The sequence below is a fragment of the Pelophylax lessonae genome, assembly GCF_965119305.1.
Source record: "Pelophylax lessonae genome assembly, chromosome: 4".
Lineage (NCBI taxonomy): Eukaryota > Metazoa > Chordata > Amphibia > Anura > Ranidae > Pelophylax > Pelophylax lessonae.
The window spans coordinates 16,690,822-16,712,118 of record NC_138771.1 but is presented as its reverse complement, the minus strand read 5'-3'; the positions used below and the strand labels follow the sequence as shown (position 1 = coordinate 16,712,118).

At 49.2% G+C, this 21,297-nt stretch overlaps 1 protein-coding gene across 6 annotated transcripts in view; it reads left to right on the top strand.

Annotated features, from left to right (window-relative positions):
• Positions 1-21,297, top strand: part of SMAD3 (SMAD family member 3) — a 217,733-nt gene that overhangs the window by 78,972 nt on the left and 117,464 nt on the right. The window contains exon 1 of one of the 6 annotated variants that reach the window (XM_082253024.1): positions 9,145-9,198. The exons of the other annotated variants lie outside the window; for them this stretch is intronic. Within the exon in view, the coding sequence (XP_082109150.1) occupies positions 9,182-9,198 (17 nt within the window). The 5' untranslated portion in view covers positions 9,145-9,181. Of the gene's footprint in view, positions 1-9,144; positions 9,199-21,297 lie in introns of those variants that run through there. 6 annotated transcript variants of the gene reach the window in all.

Genomic DNA, 21,297 nt, shown 5'->3' with positions numbered 1-21,297 from the left:
GCCCCCTCCCAGTACAGACCCCTCAGTAAGCCCCCTCCCAGTACAGACTCCTCAGTAAGCCCTCCCACCTAGTACAGACCCCTCAGTAGGCCCCCTCCCAGTACAGACCCCTCAGTAAGCCCCCCTCCCAGTACAGACCCCTCAGTAAGCCCTCACACCTAGTACAGACCCCTCAGTAAGCCCCCTCCCAGTACAGACCCCTCAGTAAGCCCCCCTCCCAGTACAGACCCCTCAGTAAGCCCTCCCACCTAGTATAGACCCCTCAGTAAGCCCTCCCACCTAGTACAGACCACTTAGTAAGCCCCCCCCAGTGCAGACCCCTCTGGCTCACCTGCGATCACATGCTGCTGCTGGAGTGGCGCGTGATGTCTCATCTGTGTGGGACAGTGGAAGGGATCATTGGCGTTGGCGGCAGTCAGCTCAGTTGATGCACCGCCGCGCAGGTGCAGCCGCCCCAGTACGTCATGCCGCTCACAGCGGCTGACGTAGAAGAGACGGACACTCTGGACTGGAGCGCAGCGGGGGCCGGGGCAGTGCAGCCTGCAGCGGCCCCAATCAATGCAGCGGCCCGGCCAGCAATGCGAGCAGGGGGCGTGTGACGTCACGCGTGATGCATCAACGCCTTTCACGCACGTCGACGTATTTCTGTAGTCGACGTAATCGATTATGTCGACGCATCGTTGCAGCACTAATTGCAACAATTACCATTTTATTCTCTAGGGTCTCTGCTTAAAAAAATATATATGTTTGGGGGTTCTAAGTAATTTTTTAGCAAAAAATATTGATTTTAACTAAGCAACAAGTGTCAGAAAAAGGCTTAGGCATGAAGGGGTTAACTTACATGGTTTGTTCAAATTTTATATGTTGGTAGAGTCATTCTTCCTCTATAGCAGGGGTGTCAAACTCAATTTCATTGCGGGTCGCATCAGCATTCTGGTTGCCCCCTAAGGGCTGGTTGTATCTGCCATGGTGTTCTGTCTGAGCAGTCTCCAATAAAGTTTTTTTTTTTGTGGATAATACCAGCGATGTGGGGGGCCCTCCTTTTCAATTGGCTTAGAATTGTATTATTCTTATAATAATTATAAGCAGACATCAAGAGTCCCCCACCCTCCCTTACATCACAGTGTACCCCCATTTACCTTACGCTGCTGAAAAGAAGCTGGGATGGAGCATGGAGGCAGAAAGTGCAGGGTCTGAGGGAGGACCAGAGGAGGGCTAGAGTCGGCTGTCTGCTGAATACTGAGACTAGGGGAGGCGGAGATGAGGGGGTGTTGCAGCAGCACAGAGAGGAGGAGTTGTGTCCGCCTCTCTGCTGCCAACTGCTGAGATGGGGGGGCAGAGACGAGCTTCTGCACAGAGAAGCCCAGGAGCTGGTGGAGGTGTTCTGTCCTCCTCTCTGCTGCCGACTGCTGACACAAGGAGGGGGCAGAGACCAGGAGGAGTGCCGCAGCTGCAGGAGGGGTACAAGGGCCACATAAACTGGCCTGGCGGGTTGGATTCAGCCCTCGGGCCTTGTGTTTGACACATGTGCTCTATAGTAACTCTTCTTCTTGTCTTTCTTTCATCTTCTGTCTTCTTTTGTCTATCCTCTTCTTCGTCTTCTCCATCGTCTTCGTCACCTTATTCTTCTTTGTCATTGTAGGCGTCATCTTCTTCGTCTTCTTCATCATCCTTATCTTCTTCTTTTTTCTTCTTCTTCTTCGTTCTTTCATTGTAAGTAAATAATGGATTCCAAACAGAATCGATGTGCCGTCATTGAGTTCTGGACCTAGGAAGAGTGCAGGCTGTCCGACATTCACAGAAGGATACAGAATGTTTGCAGTGATGACACCATGGAGAAGGGTAATCAGTGACAAGACATCGGTTTCCACAAACATTCTGGAGTCTTCTGTGAATGTCGGACAGCCTACACCTCTCCTTCATCAAGAACTCAATGACTGCATGATGCTTCTGCTCAGAATCCATTATTTACCTGCAATGAAGAAGAAGAGTTTCTATAGAGTAGGGGTGTCAAACTCAATTTAATCTTGAGGTGCATCAGCAGTATGGTTCCTCTCAAAGGGCCGGTTGTATCTGTAAGAAAATATACACTTATCCATGTTTTTTTCTTCGTCTCAGAGAATAGGTGCAGGAGCGCAATTACCCCCCCCCCCCCGAATCACATTGAATAATGGGTGTGGCCAAATTACACTAACAGTGGGAGAATCTTACGGGGGAATAAATACCAGTAGTGTTTTATGTGCAGTGCTCAGGGGTTAAATTTATTTTAACCCCTAAACCAATAAATTTATATAGTCTTACAGATACAACTGAGGGTGCGCTGCGGACCTAGCACATAGTTCAGGGGTGCGCTCCGTACAAAGCGCCGGGTTCAGGTATGCTGGGTTGAGCAGTGCCCTACATACAGAGTGCAGCATTTAGGGGCCTGCTACATACAAAGTGCTGGGCTGTTCTGCATACAGAGTGTAGGGTTTAGGTGCATGCTACATACAGACTGTAGGGTTTAGGGGTGTGCTACTTACAGAGTGCAGGGATTAGGGGCGTGCTGCATACAGAGTGCAGGGTTTAGGGGCATGCTACATACAGAGTGCAGAGTTTAGGAGTTTGCTAGCAACAGGTACTAGAGCTGGGGAGAGAAGGTGAAATGCAAGTAAGCTTTTTGGGGGGAAGATAAAGGCTGTGGAGGGAGATGTGTGCAAAGATGTGGGATGGGTGTGAGTGGTGCAGAGGTCAGAGCCGAGGAGGGGTGGAAGTGAGATGTGGACAGCATGTGAAAGAGAGCTAAACCCTGCACGCAGCACACCCCTAAACCCTGCACTCTGCTACATACTGAGTGCAGGGTTTAGGGGCGTGCTACATACAGAGTGCAGGGTTTAGGGGTGTGCTACATACAGACTGCAGGGTTTAGGGGCATACTACTTACAGACTGCAGGATTTAGGGGCATACTACTTACAGAGTGCAGGGTTTAGGGGCGTGCTACTGACAGAGTGCAGGGTTTAGGGGTGTGCTACATACAGACTGCAGGGTTTAGGGGCATACTACTTACAGACTGCAGGATTTAGGGGCATACTACTTACAGAGTGCAGGGTTTAGGGGCATACTACTTACAGACTGCAGGATTTAGGGGCATACTACTTACAGAGTGCAGGATTTAGGGGCGTGCTACATACATAGTGCAGGGTGTAGGAGTTTGTATGTAGCACACCCCTAAACCCTGCACTCTGTATGTAGCAAACTCCTACACCCTGCACTCTGTATGTAGCACGTCCCTAAACCCTGCACTCTGTAAGTAGCACGCCCCTAAACCCTGCACTCAGTATGTAGCAGAGTGCAGGGTTTAGGGGTGTGCTGCGTGCAGGGTTCAGCTCTCTTTCACATGCTGTCCACATCTCACTTCCACCGCTCCTCGCCTCTGACCTCTGCACCACTCTCACCCATCCCACATCTTTGCACACATCTCCCTCCACAGCCCTTATCTTCCCCCCAAAAAGCTTACTTGCATTTCACCTTCTCTGCCCATCTCTAGTACTTCCCGGCAGTGTAGGCGGCTCTCTCTCTCACTTGCAGGGGGATCATTGTTTGGCATCTGTGCACCCCGAAAGGGATGAGGATCACAATGCAGCTTACCAATTGATGCCCTATTCCACACTGCACCTGCATCTCCGTTGTCCCCTGGTGAGTGCAGGGCAGGCAGGGATCTGTGAAAGTTGCCGAGAGGAAAGCTGTCCTTGTAAACACAGAAGGCTTCTATGTTTAAAAGTGACAGTGGGGAGCAGGGAGCAGAGGGAGAGAACCGGAGGTGGCGGAACTGAGTTCTGCCATGTTCCATTTGAAAAAAAGCGCTGAGTGCGAGGGCAACATGAAAAAGCCTGGTGGGCTGGATTCAGGCCGTGGACCTTGTGTTTGACATGTGCTATAGAAGGAGAGTTTCTCTACCAACATGTGAAATTTGAATGACCTGTGTAAGTTTAGTTAAAAAAGCCCTCATATAAAGTCATCCCTGGTGTTCTTTTGGTTAGGGATCAAACTCCACTTCACAAGAGTCATTTAAAAAAAAAAAAAAGCGTAACTTAGAGGTGATTCACCAGCAATAGATTCCATTTGTACTGAGTTCATATACGATGATACAATTTTCTGGCACTGGATTAGTGATTAGGGCAGCAAAATGACTCTCAATGTTATTGTAACCTTAGGACTTGCATCAGTGGGGCCATTTTGGGACCACTTTAATGGATAAATTTTAGGGCACAATCACACCACTTGCATTACTTTAACCCCTTTCAGACCGCCCCATGCCGATATACTGCATCAGAGCGGCCCTCCTGAGCAAAATCACGTACCTGTCCGTGCACTGGGGCGCGCGCGCACCGCCGGCGACCCACTCCCGCTGTGATTGAACACAGTGGGAGCCAATCAGCAGGGGTGTAGTGATCATATCCGCCCTTATGTATTTATACATGGAGATCATATCCCCCCTTATGTATTTATACATGGAGATCATATCCCCCCTTATGTATTTATACATGGAGATCATATCCCCCCTTATGTATTTATACATAGAGATCATATCCCCCCTTATGTATTTATACATGGAGATCATATCCCCCCTTATGTATTTATACATGGAGATCATATCCCCCCTTATGTATTTATATATAGAGATCATATCCCCCCTTATGTATTTATACATGGAGATCATATCCCCCCCTTATGTATTTATACTTGGAGATCATATCCCCTCCTTATGTATTTATACATGGAGATCATATCCCCCCTTATGTATTTATACATGGAGATCATATCCCCCCATATGTATTTATACATGGAGATCATATCCCCCCCCCTTATTTTTTATACATGGAGATCATATCCCCCCTTATGTATTTATACATGGAGATCATATCCCCCCTTATGTATTTATACATGGAGATCATATCCCCCCTTAATCTGCTCTTCACAAGAGAGAATAAATTCAGTTCCTCCAATCTTTCCTCATAGCTGAGCTCCTCCATGCCTCTTATCAGTTTGGTTGCCCTTCTTTGCACTTTCTCCAGTTCCCCGATATCCTTTTTGAGAACTGGAGCCCAAAACTGAACTGCATATTCCAGATGAGGTCTTACTAATGATTTGTATAGGGGCAAAATTATCTCTCTCTCTCTCTGGAGTCCATGCAAAGGAAAAAAAAGTAGCATTTTTGCTTGCACATGATTGGATGATGAAAGTCAGCAGAGCTCCCTTTCACTTAATTCTTGGGAAAATGCTTTGCAATGTGAAACTTCCCTTGCAAAGTAAATCAGCCCCTAGGTGTTTTTAAAGAGAAGATTAGATGTAACTGGAGGATGATATTTACCATATATTCCAAATAGAGTGTTATAGTTTTTCTTGACATCTAGATTTATTGTTTTTTTGCCCTCAAAGGACATCTGTAGGACTAAATGTCCACAGCACCTCACCCCCCCCTTTACATCAGATGTCAAGAGCCCCCCCCCCCCCCACACCATCAGAAGTCAAGCCTCCCCCATTCTCCCTTACATCACAGTGCACCCCCCACAGTGTTACTAAACCCTATTTTTTTTACATTAAAATAACAAACATGTTATACTTACCTGCTTTGTGCAATAGTTTTGCACAGAGCAGCCCAGATCTGGGTCCCATGCCATAGCTCCTGGCCCCACCCTCCTGCTGGGTGCCCCCCCAACGCAAGCAGCTTGCTATGATGGCACCCAAGCAGCCGCGCACCCAAGCCCTGGCTCTGTGTGTCCATTCACACACAAAGCTGTGGCTCGGCCCTGCCCCCTCCGTCTCATGATTGGCTCACTGGCTATGAATGACAGCAGTGGGAGTCAAAGGGCAAAAAGCCATTTAGAAGTGCGAGTCCCTGGAGAGCCAAGGTTCTGGTGGACATCCCTGGATCGAGAGGGGGCTCTGTTAGGTTTTAGGGGTGGCTACTGCACACAGAAGTTTTTTTTTACCTTCATACATAGAACATTGTGCCTTTATAACCAACTTGAATTTTGTGCGGCTGCCGGGAAGAAGCTGGAGGGGGAACTGGAAAGCAGAAAGTGCAGGGTCTGGTATGCATGCAGCTGCGGGGCAGAAAAAGCCTCCACCACCTGTGATTGGCTGTCCGCTTTGACAGCTTCTTGGTGGGATAGTTCAGACGGGTTTGGATTCATCCCTTACAAGGGGGAAAAGATGGCCAAGTCTGTGGTTTATAACCAACTTGAATTTTGTGCGGCTGCCGGGAAGAAGCTGGAAGGGGAACTGGAAAGCAGAAAGTGCAGGGTCTGGTGGAGGACCAAAGGAGGGCTGGAGTCAGCTGCTGGAGTCTTCTAAAGACTTCTACTGAGACCTGGGAAAGGGGAGATGAGAAGGTGTAGGATCTATAGGAGGAATTCAATCTGCCAACTGCTGGAACTAGGGAAAGGGGGGGGGGATTTAGAAACTTAGAAACCTCTCCGCAGCTGCACAGAGAAGAGTAGATTCTGGCAGAGGAGTTCTGTCCACCTCTCTGCCGCTCCGCTGACTGCTGAGCAAAGGTGGGGGTAGAGATGATAGGGGAGAAGTTCAAGGCCACATGAAATGGGCTGGATTGGGCCCCCGGCCTTGTGCTTGACACATTAGAACTACACCAATCCAAGCCTGCTTTGTAGGGGATCAAGGGAGATTCGGCTTTTGGCAATTTCCTTTCTGGCTATAAAAAGTAGTCTGTATGGTTCTAAGATCTGAGGGAGGGTGAGCTCACCTGTATAGAGATATTTTCCACATTACCTCTTCCCAATATCACTATGGTTTGGGACAACATCACACCATATGAAAGAAGTCACCTGTATAGACATCCAAAATAATAGCAGTAGAGGGGCTCTGGACACTGTGAGAAGGTGTCAGGCTGGAGGTTGAGGTGACGAGAGGGCTCCCCTTGGGGCTGAGTGCAGAGTACCCCTGGAGATGGTGACAGAGGGTGCTGTGCCCAAAGGTGCATGGGTCGCCTGCAGGTGAAGCTGCTTGATGAATCTGATCCGCGGTGGAGAAGGTGGTCACAACCAATGGATCACTGGAAATGCAGGTGGGTTAAGGCAAAAGCAAGGTCAGAAGCCAGGCCGAGGGTCAAACACTGGAGGTCAATCAGGAACAGAGGCAGATAGAGTAGTCGGGGTCAAGAACGGGAAGGCAATCAGAAATAGGCAGGAGCAAGTCCGTAAAAACAAGCCGGGTTCAGAGCCAGGAGAGAAGCCAGAGCAGGTCAGGGATAAGCCAGGTCGGTAACAAGTAATCAAGCTGAAGTTCAAGGCACAGGGAAACACAGGATACTAGCTGAAGATAATCCAGCAATGATTGATATCCAGTGCTGACTTTTTATAGGCCAGTGGATGCTGGTAATTAGGACGTACCACAGCTTACGCCAATGCGCCTTTGCGTACGGGGATTTGCCATAGCGCAGGGGCTTAACTACAGGGGTTGCAGGGGTTGCAATTGCAACCGGGCCCCATGCTCCAGGGGGCCTGTGTGGCTCCCCTGTACACCTGGATAGGAGGGGCGGCGGGGGAAGCATGTAGAGAAATCACTGTCCTCCTTTTTCCTCCTGTAGCTGCAGGAGGAAATTGGAGGAGATTGGTTCCTCTGTATGCTGCCCCCGCCACTCCTCCTATCCAGTTCACTTGTGTTCTGCTGTCTCTGGGTCCCTGTGTGCTCCCCTGGTTCCCCCCCCCCCACCCCCACTGTTCTTGGCTGCTGCAGGGGATGTGTCACAATAGAGAACCAGGAAGGGGTCAGTAAATATGTAATTTACCAGCTCCTTCCTTTTCTGAATGGACAGAGTCATAGTCAGTCACATTGTAAAAAAATAAAATAAAATGGTAAAAAATAATACAATTAAAATACCAAAAAATAAAAAGTACTGACACCAGTGGGTGAACTTCCAGGATCGCAAAGGTCACACTGGCAACCGGGCACTGGCATTCCCCCTAGATGGCAGGAAGGGGGCCCACTGCAGAACTTGTGAAAGGATCCTGCTGCGGGACCGTAATAAAGGGCCCCGCAACGAGAGTAAAGGGCCCCAGGATCAGTGGGAAGAGCCCCAGGCTTGAAGGGAAGGGGTCTGGGGGGCCCTTCATGGTTTCTTGCACCGGGGCCCTGAAGGTTCTAGTTACGCCTCTGCCATAGCGAACCTTTCGCTAATGCACATGCGCTCGGCCATTTTGGGCATTGGCGTATCTGCCATTTCTCCTCGAACTTCTTCCCTGACAGCAGGTCTGGGAATTGGAAACCATGCAATTCTTCCCCGTCTTTCCCTAGGGCTTCCGCGACAGATCAGAGCGGTTCTCATTGGTTAAAATGCCCATGTGCCAAAATGTGACCAATCAGAATCACTCTGATCTATACTAGAAGACCTAAGGAATGACGGGGAAGAAGCGGGTGACTTTCAGATCCTCGGACCGCTGCTTTGGCTGTGTGGGCAGCTAATCACCCACAGAGGTAAGTGCAATGGACACCAGTAGGGTTGGGAGGCTGCAGGCTGTTGGGTGAACTTACACTTTAAGAGCCGGTTCACACTATTACGACTTGCCAGGCGACTTGGTCAGCCTGGCAAGTCGCGCCCTGTCGGGTCCATTGTGTAGTACAGGAGCCGTTCTAATAGGAGTGACACAAGTCGCTCCGACTCAGAAAAAGGGTCCTGTACTACTTTGGGTCGACCTGGAGGCAACTTGCATAGACATTCAGTTTATGAAGTCCATGCAAGTCGCGCCGAAGTCGCGGTGCTCGGGACTTCACAGGTCGCCCCCTAAGTCGGAGCGACCTAATGTGAACGGGGGCTTAGTCTGATCCTGGTGTTTTTCTGGATGTGCTCCCTATGGGTTATTTCACTCTTGACAGGCAGGGGTTTAGGAAATGTATTCCCTGTGCCTGTGTATGAGGAGCAGCAGAGTGAAAGGACGGTATCTTTGCTGTGTGAATAGAAACTTTGTTTTTCCAGTCGTAGGAATGCAGGGGCATGCCTGCTCTGGGTGTAGGTGGATGTTTGGTTTGTGGTCGGCTCTCGGAGGTAGTAGTGCCCTCAAAATTTGCATTTCTTTGAACAACAGCTGCTTTCATACCCTTGTGATAAATGTTAGTCAGCTGAGCCGGAAACAGCTTGTGTTTTCCTGTAGATGTAGAAATGGTCCTTCCTTTGATGTGTACATGTTGCCCCTATTCAAGTTATTATTATTATTATTATTATTATTATTATTATTATTATTATAGAGGCCAACGGTTTGCCCAGCGCTTTACAATATAAAGTGAGACAGTGCAGTTGCAATACAATAAAATACAGGAGGGTCAAGAAGGCCCTGCTCATAAGAGCTCACAATCTAATAGGGTGGGCCAGGTGGTACAAAAAGGTAATGCAGAAAATCCACCAATGACAGCTAGAGCCTTGATGTCTCCTTGAAGTGAACCTTTTCCCAGGTTGTGGACCTGCTGTGGCATTTTGCCAGACCATTCTAATTTATATGTGAAACGTCCTGGTGTTCAAGGGGTTAAAGCAAGCTCACAGCTTCTGCTCGCCAGATCCCTTATTTGGGGCTTTGAAGGTGCAGTATGTATAGTAGTGCCCTTTATGTTGCTGGACAGTAGGGGTGAGCTCAGAGTCCGAACCCGCCTGAGCTATCCCACCAAGAAACTATCAAAGTCGACACCCGATGATAGGTGACAGAGTCATACTCCACCCTGCAGCTGCACGTACAAATGGGGCCTGTATGCATGCAGCTGCGGGGCAGAAAATGCCTCCACTACCTGTGTCAGGGACTCAATACCTTGCGCAGGTGCACTGGCGTCGCTAACCGGTGAACGCCTATGCGCATGCGCTGAGGCTACCTTGGGTAGTTTGCGGCTATCTTGCGTTCGCTCGAACGCGCATGCGCACGCAATCTGCTTTTGGCGCCAAACGGCCTATTTAAAGCCAGTGATCACTCTGAGTCATTGCTGTGTGATCATCAGCTCTCCTGTACCCTGTGCCTGTTATATCTGCTGTTCCTGTTTACCTGACCCGGCTTGTGTTTGGATTCTGATTACCTGCTGCCCGCCCTGACCTTGACTATTGTCCTGCCTTGTCCTGATCTGTTTACCTGCTACTGGCTATTGGTCCTGGACCTAGTCCTGGCTCAACCAGGGAATCCAGGGGACCGCGACCTGGTGTTAGCAAGCAGCCAAGTCCATCCCCACCATCTGGAGCCCTGGTGAAAACCGGCTAACACTTAGACTCCGCGCCTTTGGTGAACCTGTGCCACACCAGTTACCCGGTAAGCCACTCCTCTTACGTCAGGCTCTGCCACGTTACCTTGTGACAACATGTGATTGGCTGTCCGCTTTGACAGCTTCCTGGTGGGATAGTTCAGACGGGTTTGGACTCATCCCTTAGAAGTGGGAAAAGATGGCCAGTGTCTGTGGTTAATGGGAGAAAAAATGTCTGGCAATACTGGTTAGTAAAAGAAAAAACAAATTCCCAGTGTTCATGGTCAGAGAGGGAAAAAAATACCCAGCATCGGTGGTGAGGAAAAATGCTTGGCGTTGGTGATTAATGGAAAATAATGCCCAGAATTGGTGGAAAAAGGGAAATACTTGGCGGCACTAAGAGATAAAATGCCCCCCCATGGAATTGAGGAGGGGGCACTGGTACATGTTGATGGAAGTGGGGGCATTGGTGCTCAGTGGGGAGAGAGGGGGGGCATTGGCACTCATTGGGGTGAAAAGGGGGTGCGTGGGAGTCTGTGGTGGGAGAGGAAGAGACTGGTACTCTGTGGATGGAAAGGTGCCCTATGTAGGTGGGGGGGGGGTAGTGGTGCTCTGTGAAGAGGAGGGGGGGGTAGTGGTACTCTGATAAGAGCCACTGGTGCTCTGTAAAGGGAGCGGCACTGATGCTCTGTGAGAGGAAAGAGGGGGGGGGTACTGGTGCTCTGTGAGAGAAAAGAGGGGGGGTACTGGTGCTCTGTGAGAGGAAAGAGGGGGTACTGGTGTTTTGTGAGGGGGTACTGGTGTTCTGTGAGGGGGTACTGTGCTCTGTGAGGGGAGAAAGGGGGTACTGTGCTCTGTGAGGGGAGAGAGGGGGTACTGTGCTCTGTGAGGGGAGAAAGGGGGCACTGTGCCCTGTGAGGGGAGAGAGGGGGTACTGGTGTTCTGTGAAGGGGGATTGGGCAGTACTTGTGTTCTGTGAGGGAATGAGGGGACTGGTGCTCTGTGATGGGAGGGGGGGCACTGGTGCTCTGTGATGGGAGGGGGTACTGGTGCTCTGTGAGGGGAGAGAGGGGGGTACTGGTGCTCTGTGAGGGGAGAGAGGGGGTTACTGGTGCTCTGTGAGGGGGGAGAGGGGGTACTGGTGCTCTGTGAGGGGAGAGAGGGGGGTACTGGTGCTCTGTGAGGGGAGAGAGGGGGGTACTGGTGCTCTGTTAGGGGAGAGAGGGGGTTACTGGTGCTCTGTGAGGGGGGAGAGGGGGTACTGTTGCTCTGTGAGGGGAGAGAGGGGGTTACTGGTGCTCTGTGAGGGGGGAGAGGGGGTACTGGTGCTCTGTGAGGGGAGAAGGGGGGGTACTGGTACTCTGTGAGGGGGGAGAGGGGGTACTGGTGCTCTGTGAGGGGAGAGAGGGGGTTACTGGTGCTCTGTGAGGGGGAGAGGGGGTACTGGTGCTCTGTGAGGGGAGAGAGGGGGTACTGGTGCTCTGATCGGAGCCACTGGTACTCTGTAAAGGGAGCAGCACTGGTGCTCTGAGAGAGGAAAGAGGGGGTACTGGTGCTCTGTGAGGGGAGAGAGGGGTACTGTGCTCTGTTATGGAAGAAGGGCACTGGTGCTTTGTGATGGAAGGGTTGGGGTGTCACTGATGCTTTGGGGGGGGGGGGCACTGGTGCTTTGTGAAGTGGGGGGGCACTGGTGCTCTGTGAAGGGGGGCACTGGTGCTCTGTGATGTGGGGGGGGGGGCACTGGTGCTCTGTCAAGGGGAATGGAGGGAAAAGGGGTGATACTGGTGCCCTGCGAGGGGGAGTATTGATGCTCTGTGAAGGGGGGATCACCGATACTCTCTGGATGGAGAGGTGTCACTCTTGCTTGGTGAAGTTGGGGTGGGAGACATGAGTCACTGCTGATCGGTGGACTACTTACCTATACAGACTCTACATCCTGAGAGTGTTGCCTCCCTTTGCTAGAACTATAGTGCTAATGTCAGTCAGATCACTTGGCCCGACAGAGCAGCAAAGAAGCCAAAGTTGGGTGCAGGAATGAGTGTTCCATCACCTGGCCGGAAGCAGGACCATTGGACTCCTGGACTTTGTCAATCCTTGGCCGGTCCCACTAAATCCAGGACTGTTGGGAGGGATGTGATTGGTTAATTCTCACCACAGAATCTGAAACTTTTTGGAGCGTGCCGATAGTCAAAGCACAGTGTTCTAGCTCGTGGGGGGACGACTTGGCGTTATGCTTCCACCTTGATAGTAAATCATAATAGGTCTTTTCTTCAGGCATGTTGGCAGAAGCCATCCCGTCCAGAGTTAGTGCTCAGCGCTTAGATCATTGTATGAACCGAAATATTTTGATTATGAATGCAGAAACTTGTGTTGGGGGGGGGAGGCTCCTAGCTGGTTATAATATAACTTGATATGTGGTGTGTTTAAGTGATTGCATGCCACGCATGGAGTGCACTCAACGTCCTCCCATGTAAGCCAATACCTCGGAGTTATTTGGTCGCTTTCATGACTAATATCACCTGCTATTAATGACACCCCGATGGGCAGACCTCTGCTCGCAGGCATTTCACACAAAAGAACTACTACCATTATAACCCCATCTTAATGAGACAGGTGATGTCATTTCCCTGAGGTTTTCCGGAATTAATTCCATTTTCTGTGTAGACATAAACGTATTATGGCAGCCAAAAAGAGAGTATTTGGGGGAAAGTTGCTTCGGGTCTTATTTTAGTAATAGGAGTGAGGTTACTGTAGGCCTCCAGAGGGGGAAACAGCGGTAAACTGAGACCTCATCAGTCAGAGCGGGGAGTGCGGAGATCCATGAGATGACAGCTAGTCTCAGTTATTATACAACGCATACATTTAAGAAAGAAAGGTTATAAAATAAAGCAGGGGGCATTGAACTCAAATTCAAGGAGGTCCGGTCAGTAAAATTTGTTTCCAGTAGAAGCCTGAATCTCATCAAACATACGCAATGTACAATTTCCAAAGTATTTTAGTAATGTTTGTCAATTTTCAGAGTTGCCCCATCAACGTGCCCCTTACATCAGGAGTCCCCATCAGAGTGCTCCCTATACGTCAGAGTGTCCCCTAACATCAGGTGTCCCCATCAGAGTGTACCCTAAATTCAGGTTTCCCCCTTCAAAGTGTCCCCCTTACATTAGGTGTCCCCATCAGACTGCCCTCTTACATCAGGTGTCTCCATCAGAGTGTCCCCTAAAATCAGGTGTCCCCTTCAAAGTCTCCCCTTTACATCAGGTGTCCCTATCAGAGTGCTCCCTTACATCAGGTGTCCCCATCAGAGTGCTCCCTATACATCAGAGTGTCCCCTAACATCAGGTGTCCCTATCAGAGTGTCCCCTAAAATCAGGTGTCCCCTTCAAAGTCTCCCCTTTACATCAGGTGTCCCTATCAGAGTGCTCCCTTACATCAGGTGTCCCCATCAGAGTGCTCCCTATACATCAGAGTGTCCCCTAACATCAGGTGTCCCTATCAGAGTGTCCCCTAAAATCAGGTGTCCCCTTCAAAGTGTCCCCCTTACATCAGGTGTCCCCATTGAGAGTGCCCCCTAACATCAGGTGTCCCGTTCAGAGTGCTCCCCTTACATTAGTTGTCCCCATCAGTGTGCTCCCCTTACATCATTTGTCCCCATTAGAATTCTTCCCTTACATCAGCTGTCCCCATCAAAGTGACCCTTACATTAGGTGACCCCCGTCACAGTGCTCCCTTTACATCAGGTGGCCCCATTAAAGTGACCCTTACATTAGGTGACTCCATCAAAGTGCTCCCCTTACGTCAGGTGGCCCCATTAAAGTGACCCTTACATCAGGTGACTCCATCAAAGTGCTCCACTTACATCAGGTGGCCCCATTAAAGTGACCCTACATTAGGTGACTCCATCAAAGTGCTCCACTTACATCAGGTGTCCCCATCAAAGTGACCCTTACATCAGGTGACCCCATCAAAGTGCTCCCCTTACACCAGGTGACCCCATCAAAGTGCTCCCCTTACATCAGGTGGCCCCATCAAAGTGCTCCCCTCACATCAGGTGTCCCCATTAGAGTTCTTCCCTTACATCAGGTGTTCCCATCATTGTGCTCCCCTTACATCACCAGTCCCCATCAAAGTGACCCTTACATTAGGTGATCCCATCAAAGTGCTCCCCTTACGTCAGGTGGCCCCATCAAAGTGACCCTTACATTAGGTGACCCCATCAAAGTGCTCCCCTTACATCCGGTGTCCCCATCAAAGTGACCTTTACATTAGGTGACCCCATCAAAGTGCTCCCCTTACATCAGGTGGCCCCATCAAAGTGACCTTTACATTAGGTGACCCCATCAAAGTGCTCCCCTTACATCAGGTGGCCCCATCAAAGTGACCCTTACATTAGGTGACCCCATCAAAATGCTCCCCTTACATCCGGTGTCCCCATCAAAGTGACCTTTACATTAGGTGACCCCCATCAAAGTGCTCCCCTTACATCAGGTGGCCCCATCAAAGTGACCCTTACATCAGGTGACCCCATCAAAGTGCTCCCTTTACATCAGCTGTCCCTATCAAAGTGCTCTCTCCCCTTGGCTAATCACAGATCAGGGTAAAGGGCCAATCACAGTGCCCCATGTGATCAGCTGTCAGCCAGGATGTAAGCACAAGCCGGTTATCGGCTTTTCTCTCATCATGCTGACAGCGTGAGGAGAGAAGAAGAAATCCAATAACTGGCTTCTGTTACAGGGACATCGGTCCCATTAGTGCCCATAAGTGCTGCTAATCAGTGCCCACCAGCGCCACCTATCAGTGCCCATCAGTGCTGCTAATCAGTGCCCATCAGTGCCTCATCATCAGTCACCTTTCAGTGCCACCTCTCAGTGCCACCTATCAGGTCCACTTATCCATAAAGCCTCATCAGTGCCTCCTCATCAGTGCCCACCAGTGCTGCCTCATCAGTGCCACCCATCAGTGCCGCTTCATCTGTGCCTATCAGTACCCATCAGTGCAGCCTCATCAGCGCACATCAGTAAAGGAGAAAAATTTCCTGTTTGCAAAATTATGTAATAAACTATGAAAAATGTTTTGTTTTTTCTTTTCAAACATTTCAGTCTTTTTTTTGTTTGTTTAGCAAAAAAAAAAACAACGTTGATTAACTGCTTGCCAACCACCCACCGCAGACATACTAGATCTACGTGATTTTGTGCACACGGTCTCGCCGCCGGAGCCACGCTCCCGCTGTGTTTAGACACAGCAGGAGGTGAGCTGCGGGAGGAGCGGTCGTCAGAGAAGCTGACAGAAGACCCTCCTGCTTATGTAAACAAAGCAGGCGGGTCTTCTGTCAGACAGGCAGGGAGAGATCAGGAGTTTCAGCTAAGCTACAACCCCGATCTCTCTGTGCCTGTCAAAGAGCCCCCCCCCCCCACAGTTAGTAAGCACCAACAGGCATACATTAACCCCTTTGATCACCCCCAGTGTTTACCCTCTCCCTGCCAGTGTCATTTATACAGTAACAGTGCATAATATTTAGCACTGATTACTGTAGTAATGTCACTGGTACCCCCCAAAAGTGTCAAAAATGTCAGTTAGGGGTCCGATCTGTCCGCCGCAATGTCGCAGTCCCACTAAAAATCGATGATCGCCGCCATAAATAAATAAAAAGTCCAAAAATCTATTCCGTAGTTTGTAAACGTGATAACTTTTGCGCAAACCAATTAAAATACGCGTTTTGGGAATTTTTATTTTCCAAAAATATGTAGAATACAAATTGGCCTAAACTGATAAAAAAAATTAGATTTTTTCAAATTTTTTTATTGGGAATGTTTTATAGCAGAAAGTAAAAAATATAGTGTTTTTTTTTTCAGAATTGTCGCTCTTTTTTTGTTTATAGCGCAAAATCTAAAAACCGCAGAGGTGATCAAATACCACCAAAATAAAGCTCTGTTTGTGTGAAAAAAAAATAAAAAAATATGTCAAATGGGGACAGTGTTGCATGACTGCACAATTGTCATTCAAAGTGCGACAGCGCTGAAAGCTGAAAATGAGTCTGGGCAGGAAGGGGGTGGGGGTGGAAGTGCCTGGTATTAACCACGTCCCAACCACCCGCTGCCTATTTACTGCGGCAGGGTGGCTCTCCTGCGCAAACCGACGTAGGTCTACGTCGGCCGCGCGCAGGAAGCTAGGGCGCTCCCGCCCCCACTCGGCAGCAGGGAAGCCGATGCCCGGGGCAGGCCACTCCGATTGCCACCTGACACCCCCGCGATCGCTCCCCGCTGAGAGTGAAGGACGGTCGGCTGTTGTAAACACAGCCGACCGTCCTTCTCCCTGAAATGATCACAGAGTGCCTGTGATCCTTCTATTTAGGATCACAGGTCTCTATGGTCATTTCACAAGCCCATCCCCCTCACAGTTAAAATCACTCCCCTAGGCTTACATTTAACCCATTGATCACCCATAGGGTTAACCCCTTCCCTGCCAGTGTCATTATTACAGTAACGGTGCATATTGTTAGCACTGATTACTGTAGTAATGTCACTGGTCCCTCCAAAAATGTCAGTTAGGGGTCCGATCTGTCCGCCGCAATGTCGCAGACCCGCAGTCCCGCAAGAAATCGCAGATCCCCGGCATTACTAGTAAAAAAAAAAAAAAACAATAAAAATGACATAAATCTTTCCCGTAGTTTGTAGACGCGATAACTTTTGCGCAAACCAATTAAAATACGCTTATTGCGATTTTTTTTTTATATGTAGCAGAAAACAAATTGGCCTAAAATGGTAAAAAAGTTTGATTTTTACATTTTTTTTTTTGAGAATGTTATATAGCAGAATGTGAAAAATATTTTTTTTCAGAATTGTCGCTCTTCTTTTTGTTTATAGCGCAAAAAATAAAAATCGCACAGGTGATCAAATACAATTGCGCAGTCATGCAACACTCTACCCATATGACATTTTTATTATTTTTTTCACACAAATAGAGCTTTCTTTTGGTGGTTGTCCTGTTGCTCCCATACCATAGCAGCTGAAGTAGGGGGTTGCGTTGAAGTTTATCCATCGCATGTCCTGCGGATGATGATGAAATAGTTGGTGTTCATGACATGACACAGCTTACATGTATATAGTCTGAGACGTGAACGATGGTTGTGTTTGGACTCGCTCCCTTGAAGCGGCTGATGTAACAGAGTGTAAGCTTTGTGCTCCCATGGCCTTGTGCGAGCGTTCCAGCGCGGGAGAATACACGGCCGGGCCGGGGTCATTATCAGCGTATAAACCATCCCTGCAGACAGAAGCCCTGACAGTCTCGCATTGAGCAGAACTCTGTCTGACATTTGTCCTGACTTGGCAAGTGCTGAAGACTTGCTGAGCCCCACTGAACAGCGTGACTACAGATTTTGTTGAGAATCGGGAATACTCTCATTCAAATCCGCTTCATTTTCTCAGGATTTTGAAATAACATAAAATCTGGAAATGCAGCAGCGAACTAAAAAAACCAAACCACTTTGTGACAAAAACATAGTAATGTGTATTTATAATATTTTGCATAGGAGCCTGTAAAGTATGGCACCTGTGATCAGTGGATGGTGGTTTCAATGTTCCAGCTAGGGATCGACCGATTATTGGCAAAGCCTGCCCTTTGAGGGCGACCATAATGCTGATGTGGCCCGCAATGAAATGGAGTTTGACACCCCTGATCTAGATGGAGTGGAGCTCTATCTAGTGAAGCAATGGTTTCATTCTTTTCCAAATTCCCTCTAGCGTTCTCTAGAATTGTTACTTTGTATCTCTTGTTTCAAAAGCCCATGTATTTCCTATTCTCCTTAGCGCCATCTTGTGGCCATATTGCCATGTTTTAATACTGCCCATAGTAAAAGAACATTCGTTCATTAGGTGAGAATAGCCTGAAGAACATTAGTTTTTACCTAATTCACACAGAGCGAATGTATTAGAGATCTACCGATTATCGACAATGCCGATATATCGGAGGCCGATCTGCACTCTCCCCGATATATCAGAATCGGCCCCTGAGGTTACAGATATTGCTGATATTTAGGGAAAGTGCTTGTACCGGAGAGATGCCTGCAGCTAGAGGCATCACCCCGGTACCGGCGTCCATAGCCGACGGTCGGCTGTCTTGTAATGACAACCAATGCGGCTGAGAAGCCACTCGGCTGTCATTACAAGGAGCGGGAGGGGACGTCCCCCCCTCCCGCCGCCTTCCGTGGCTCGCCTGGGTCTCCCATCCCACTGGGAGACCTGGGCATCCTACCTGCATTGCCCCCGAAGACCCGATCCAAGCCGCATTCGGCTCTGATCGGGTCTCCATGTAAAAACCCAGAAGTGATGTCATGACAACACTTCCAGGTACTCGGCGCCAGATTTAAAAAAAATGACAGCATTCAAAACAGCCAAACTTGGCTGTTTTGAATTCTTTTAAGTGCAGAGGAGGGGTTTGGGGTCTTTTAGACCCCCCGATCCCTCCACAACACTACCTGTCAAGTGTAAAAATTATAAAAAAAAAAAAAATTTTTAAATGTACAAAAATATCGGCCAATATCGGCCGATACCGATATTTAATGGCCAAAATATCGGTATCGGCAATGAAAATTCGTTATCAGTCGGTCACTAGTTCCAGCTCTTGCATACTATTCCTCCTGCTTCACTGGTTCGCCTGATGTCTCACCTGCCTTCTACTGTATTGAAGCTAATAGAGCACAAATCACGCTCCATTAGCTTCTTCCCTGGTGACCGTTGGCCAGGAAAAGCGACACCTGAAACCGGACGTGATGTTATACTCATTGCTTCCATCTTCTTTGCAGCCAGGGGAGATTAGTGAACGGAATTTCACTGGTCTCTCTCCCCGGAACCCAGCAACACCTGCCATGTGGGTCCTGGGCTCGCAGATGGTACAGCGGCATCTGGAAAGCATGGCAGGTAGGGCACGCTTCTGGGGGTCAGAGAAAGCAATCAGGTGACGCTACAGCCAATTTACGGACTTCCCTGTACTGCGGTGGAAGATGGGAGCTGTAGGTTTTTCATTGACAACTCTCTGTGAACGAATGAAAGCTCTGGGGGTGGAGAAGTGCAAGGAGGACACTGATAGGAGGAGAGCTCATCAATGTGCTGCTTCTCCTTTCACTGTACTTCTCGAGGCCAACTGCCTTCTATTGGGAGGTCGATGTAAAGGGGATAAGGGCGGGGGGGCAACCCCACCCAGGCAGCCAGAGGGTGGGTATTGGGAGGAGACTTCTAAATGAAAGTGAAACTACAGAATTCAAACACATAATCCCCTGTAATCGTGCCATTAAGGTCCTTGTTCAGTGCTTCCTGTTACGCTGTCATTGCGATCCGTCCTTGTTTCTATATTGTGCTCCTGTGTTGCCACCTTATGACTAAGCCCTGTAGGTGGGGTGAAATGCGTCAAGGGTGTGGCCTGGGAGGACTTAGGCTGAAGCCGCTTTCACTTTCCTCTGCACTTGGACTGTTTTTCCTGAAGTGCGGAGTTTCATCCTCTTCCTTCCCATGTGTGCACATAGAGACGGGACGGTCCCTCTCAACTCCGGCACCTACAATCAGTGGGCGTCACCGGAGCCCTATAGGACCCTGCTTGGAACAGCACAGGAAGTCCTTGAGGTTTATGGTCACAGTGTGTTGCCACCCTGTTACAGGGGCTTCCGATGGAGACTACAAGAGGCACATTACACCACCATGGCCCACTGTTGTCACCATAAGGTAACCCGCCCTGAGAAATGCCTTGCAGCCATTGTTGGAGTGTAGTCCAAGAAAATTGGACCTGAAGAAAAAAGGGGACTGGAAAGCATTGAAACTGCAACCAGTAGATCGTAGTTGCAATGCTCTGGCTCCTACAGACTATTCCTCCTGTAGCTGCCCCACCCTTAACCGCTTTTAAATGGGCTTTGACGGGCAGTAGGAGGGGCTCCTGATCTTTCTGAACTGGCTCCTGCAGACTATTCCTCCTGCTGCTGGTTTGTCCCAAGGTCTAGAGAAGGTATTAATGGACTACAAGTGCGGTGACATCACCCTACCTGGGCTCCATAGAAAACTACAGTCCCTCTTCCATGGTGGATGATAGGACTTTTTTCATTTATGGATCCCTACGAATGACTAATGTGCCTGTGTGGGCGGAGCCATGCACAGCCTCACTGATTTCAAATTTGATGGTAGCCAGCAGGTAGATGGCTTTTCTAAAGAGCAGTTTAACTCATTTTTTACCTCTGTTCGCAGGTAGGTGACAGCGGGGTGGGTGGGCCTTAATGCCTAGCTGTCACATATATGCGCCAATGTGTTGTTCTGGGGTGCACTCCATCAGTTACCTTAGAACTGTTACTGAGCTGTCACCTACAGTTGATGGTCACATATTGGCAATCAGAAGCTGGTATGATGGGTGCCCAATGAAACCTTGTCAAGAGTCTATAGCTGCCCCACCCTTAACCCCTTTATGCCGCTGTAGCCTGCATTGAAACTGCAACCAGTAGATCGTGGTTTCAATGCTCTGGCTCCTACAGACTATTCCTCCTGTAGCTGCCCCACCCTTAACTGCTCTATGCCGGCTTTTAAATGGGCTTTCACGGGCGGTAGGAGGGGCTCCTGATCTTTCTGAACTGGCTCTTACAGACTATTCCTCCTGCTGCTGGTTCGTACCAAGGTCTGGAAAAAGGTATTCATGGACTACAAGTGTGGTGACATCACCCTACCTGGGCTCCATGGAAAACAACAGTCCCTCTGCCACGGTGGAAGATGGGACTTGTAGTATTTTCATTTACAGGTCCCTGCAAATGAACAATGTGCCTTTGTGGGGGGAGCCATGCACAGCCTTACCGATTTAAAATTTTATGGTAGACAGCAAGTAGAGGCATTCATGGCTTCTCTAAGAAGCAGTTTAACTCATTTATGATCACTTTTCACAGGTAGGTGGCAGCAGGGTGGGTTTCAGATCTCTTGGTGGAGGCCGAAGTGCTGAGAGGGCTTCCCTTGCAGCTCGGTGCGAATCACCCCTGGAAGTGAGACAGGGGGTGATGCGACCCAAGTAGCACTGGATGCTTGTGGAGTGCAGGTGGATGGCTGAGAAGAATATCCAGGTATACT